The sequence below is a fragment of the Microcebus murinus genome, chromosome 5, assembly GCF_040939455.1.
Source record: "Microcebus murinus isolate Inina chromosome 5, M.murinus_Inina_mat1.0, whole genome shotgun sequence".
Taxonomy (NCBI): Eukaryota; Metazoa; Chordata; class Mammalia; order Primates; family Cheirogaleidae; genus Microcebus; species Microcebus murinus.
Genome location: NC_134108.1, coordinates 15088813 through 15093034, shown reverse-complemented (window position 1 = coordinate 15093034; position 4222 = coordinate 15088813). Strand labels below are relative to the sequence as shown.

Below are 4222 nucleotides of genomic sequence, written 5' to 3'. Positions count from 1 at the left end.
GTCTCAAAAAAAAAAAAAGGTAAATGAAAGATCAAATTAACATCTCAAGCTCAAGTATGAAAATTTTCTGAAAGGGTTCCCTAAAGAAGGTATGTTTTGCTCCAATCAAGGTAGGGGCTGTAAATTTTGTAGGTCTGTACTCCCCATCACATCCACTATATGATAGGTGCTTGGTAACTATTGAGCTAAGTCGACTGTTAAGAATGGATGGAAATCTTGTTTTGGAGGCTTGGCCTGAAAGCAAGCACAAGGACCTTGAAGTCAAGCATGCCTTGGTTCCAGATATGTCTCTTTTGCTTATTTGCATGTAACTGGGCAGCTTGCTTATCGGATGATCTCCAGTCTTCCCCACCAGGAAAGGAGAATAAGACCTGCATCTCTGGGCTGCTGAGAAGAACAGTGATAATGGATGCTGGGTGCCCAGTGCAAAGAAAAGGCAGCTGTGATTATGAGGATTATAAGATAAAGTCTTGGCCATAGTCATCAGAAAATGAGTTTTCCCCTAACAATGCCCATCAACTCCGCTATTTCTTTCTTATTCTCTCTGTTAGTTGATACTTATTTCTGAAAACTTCGTTCACTCTTCTGGTTTAAAAATTTCTGCTTTAAAATTTCCGTTCAAGCTCTTTCCGTGCTTAGCGCAGCCATGGCCCGAGGTCCCAAGAAGCATCTGAAGCGTGTAGCAGCTCCAAAGCATTGGATGTTGGATAAGCTGACTGGTGTGTTTGCTCCTCGTCCATCCACCGGTCCCCACAAGCTGAGAGAGTGTCTCCCACTCATCATTTTCCTAAGAAACAGGCTTACGTATGCCCTGACAGGAGATGAAGGGAAGAAGATCTGCATGCAGCGCTTCATTAAAATCGATGGCAAGGTCCGAACTGATATAACCTACCCTGCTGGATTTATGGATGTCATCAGCATTGACAAGACTGGAGAGAATTTCCGTCTGATTTATGACACCAAGGGCCGCTTTGCTGTTCATCGTATCACACCTGAGGAGGCCAAGTACAAGTTGTGCAAAGTGAGAAAAATCTTTGTGGGCACAAAAGGAATCCCTCATCTGGCGACTCATGATGCTCGTACCATCCGCTATCCTGATCCACTCATCAAAGTGAATGACACCATTCAGATTGATTTGGAGACTGGCAAGATTACTGATTTCATCAAGTTTGACACTGGTAACCTGTGTATGGGAACTGGAGGCGCTAACCTGGGAAGAATTGGTGTGATCACCAACAGAGAAAGACATCCCGGGTCTTTTGATGTGGTTCACGTGAAAGATGCCAATGGTAACAGCTTTGCCACTCGCCTCTCCAACATTTTCGTTATTGGCAAAGGCAACAAACCATGGATTTCTCTTCCTCGAGGAAAAGGTATCCGCCTCACCATTGCTGAAGAGAGGGATAAGAGACTGGCAGCCAAACAGAGCAGTGGGTGAAATGGTCTCCATGTAACATAATAACATGTTAAAAAGTTATTTGTACTTAATTAAAGATATTACAGTGTGAAAAAAAAAATTCTGTTCAAAATATTGAACCCAGTAGTCTCTTTCCGATGTTTGATGAGGGGCCCCAGAGTAGTTGTTCATTGTAAATATCAGGTAGGATTATTGGGCATATGTTAGCATAGAAAGTGTGAGAAACTGGGTTCGATGTGTATTGGACCCAACACATTCTGGGGGATGCTTTCTTGTTTGTTAATTTTTGCAAAAGCCATGTTATCAGTTTGTCTTCTTTAGTTTACCTGACTTCTTCCTTCTGAAAGTAGAATGCAGAAAACATTTAAGTAGGTGAGCTCACCGCTCAGCTCCCGTAAGCACAGTCGCCATACCGGCTGGACACACGGTACCCAGGAAGGAGCTCTTGCTTTATGAGGGGGGAAGAGGGCTTCTACCTGCCCGGGTGTCTAAGATTCAGAATCTTAGATAAGGGTGCATCATGCAAACAGGTGCCACACACGCAACTCACAGGATAAGCTTCCGGATGTGAGGTATGAAAAGAACTGCTCACCACCCACCAGCCTTGTCAGGGACAGCGGCACGTGTGTGCACACTGGGCTCTTTGTGGGCCAACTAGGGGGTCAGGACACTAACAGGGGAGTCAGCAAACAGCTTCTGCATCCTCCAACTGGGCTGGGGGGATGAGAGGTTCAGAGACAGCCGAGGGGGGACGATGTCCAGCTAGACAGGGGCGAGGAAGGTTTCAGCGCCGTATCACTTTAAGAAGGCTTCGTGCAATGTGAATGGGGACGTTTGCTCGCACAACTGAGTCCCTCATTGCCTGACACAAAGTTGCCGATATACCTGTCATCAGAGAGCTAATGAAGGGTGGCAGCAGGTCCCGGTGCTGCCGCTCAGCACAGAGAAGAACAGCAGGTGCGCCGCGGAGCCTGTTTTCCCCACTGAGGCATTTCAAATATTTCTTGCACCATGGAACATTGATAATGTTTTGAAAGAAAGAAAGGAGATGTTTCTCGAGCTCAGAGCCCAACACTGGCAGTAAGGCTGCTTCCTGTGATCCTCCGCGGGCCAGCATGTTGGCTGCTGGGCCTTTTCCTCCTTGTTTCATTACCATCGCCGGAAATGACCTTGGGGCCCGGTTGTCCTTGCTACTGAAAGAGTGGGCCTCAGACCAGGAGCTTCAACACGCACAAGCATCACTCCCAATGACAGAGCTTGGGGGAGCTCTGGAAACCCAGTAGAACATTCCTCTGTCTCCACCTAGACAGGCCCTTAAGAAAGGCCAGGCTCCAGGCCACAGGCTTGCTCGGTACTGGGTCCCTGAAGGCCTCTCTTTCGGGTGCAGTGTTCCTTCCTCTAGGCCAGGCTGCTTGCACACCTATGACCCGGGGCTGACGCTGGCCCATGTGTCGCCAAGTGGGCTGTGGAAAGTTCAGTAGCCACCCACTTTTTTGGATTGTTTCCTAGTGTTCATGATTCCTGGCAACTGACAAGTGCTTCCAGGGACAGGACTTACGGTGGGGCGGAAGAGGGAGGAGAGGAAAGTGATGTGAATACTGCTGACACGCGGAAAGGGCCGGAGGGCCCCTGAATCAGCAGGAGTTCACCTTCCTTCCCGCCCGCTCGCCAGGCCCCAGTGCCGGGGTCAGCAGTTCATGCATAAGAAATCAGGATTCTTTGGAGCAATTCATGCTGCCAAATCCACACTGACAGTCCAGGCCAAAATCCCCTCCGTATTCGAAGGTCACTCGCTCTGCGTCAAGCACACTTGACAATCGCTCAAAGGGAAATGAGGGGATTGTTCTGTATAAATGAGTCAACTGGCCTTCAATTAGCACCACTTGAAATGAACCTTTCGATGCTATTCAGACAAGTTTGCACGGCTTTACTGAACATGATCACAACCCACAATACTATGAATCTCTCAGTTTATGTATTATGTCTGGTCTGGGGATCAAAATAATCTGGGCATAATATATAGTCTAGGCAATTTCAGCAAGAGTGGAGGCAACGTGTTAAGACCATGCGTTCACATCTAGTCACCTGCAGTGAGGAAAGAGAGAAATGAACCTATGCCAAGGTGGGAGGTAACAGTGTCAGCCTCTTCCTTCCCCGCATCCCAACCCTCTGGCCAGCTTCTCTGTAGGGGTGGCCGGCCACCTGCCTCTCTGGTGGATGGGAGGGGCTGTGCAATTAGACAGCCAACCCAGGGCGCTGTGGAGGCTGGCAGGGGGCTCAGGGCGGGCTAGCGTGTGGAGAGGTGCGCTGCAGAGTGTGGTTAGCCCGGACCAGGGCTAACGGTGGGTTGGCTGCTCAGATAACCGGATAAATATTGGAAAATACACTTCAGTTTGATGAAATTTTTAAGATTGATATGGGGAATGGGATAAGTCCATGCTGTGAGTGGCTAATAAAGAACCTACCTGTATATTGCATGTTTCGACAAGACAGGATTGGGAGAAGTCTTTTTCATTTAAGAGAAAAGTGGGTTTTTCCTGCCTTTTCCAGCTTGTGTTGTAAGATCTCATGATACCACTGGAGAAAAACTTAACTCATGGGATGTCAACTGCTCTGTCTGGAGGCACAAGGCAAAGTTAACCTCAGAAACTCTTTCAACCCCTTTATAATACACGTTAAATCCCTCTGCTGATGAAACTGGTGCTTTGGCAGGGGGATTGGCAACATTCATTAGATTCTCAAACACTTTAGCCACTTAGACATAAATTTTCAGTCCAAGCCAGACTAGACAGCTACTGCACAAAG

At 47.7% G+C, this 4222-nt stretch overlaps 1 protein-coding gene across 1 annotated transcript; it reads left to right on the top strand.

Moving 5' to 3' along the window:
* The first annotated feature begins 628 nt into the window (after positions 1-628).
* On the top strand, positions 629-1517 carry LOC142870919 (small ribosomal subunit protein eS4, X isoform-like). Its single transcript, XM_076002867.1, has one exon. It carries the CDS (start codon positions 647-649, stop codon positions 1436-1438), a length of 792 nt encoding a protein of 263 aa, XP_075858982.1. The 5' UTR covers positions 629-646; the 3' UTR covers positions 1439-1517.
* The last annotated feature ends 2705 nt before the right edge of the window (positions 1518-4222 follow it).

What these genes read in the sequence shown, in the direction of transcription:
- LOC142870919 (XM_076002867.1), top strand. Translation starts at nt 647, where the DNA reads ATGGCCCGAGGTCCCAAGAAGCATCTGAAGCGTGTAGCAGCTCCAAAG.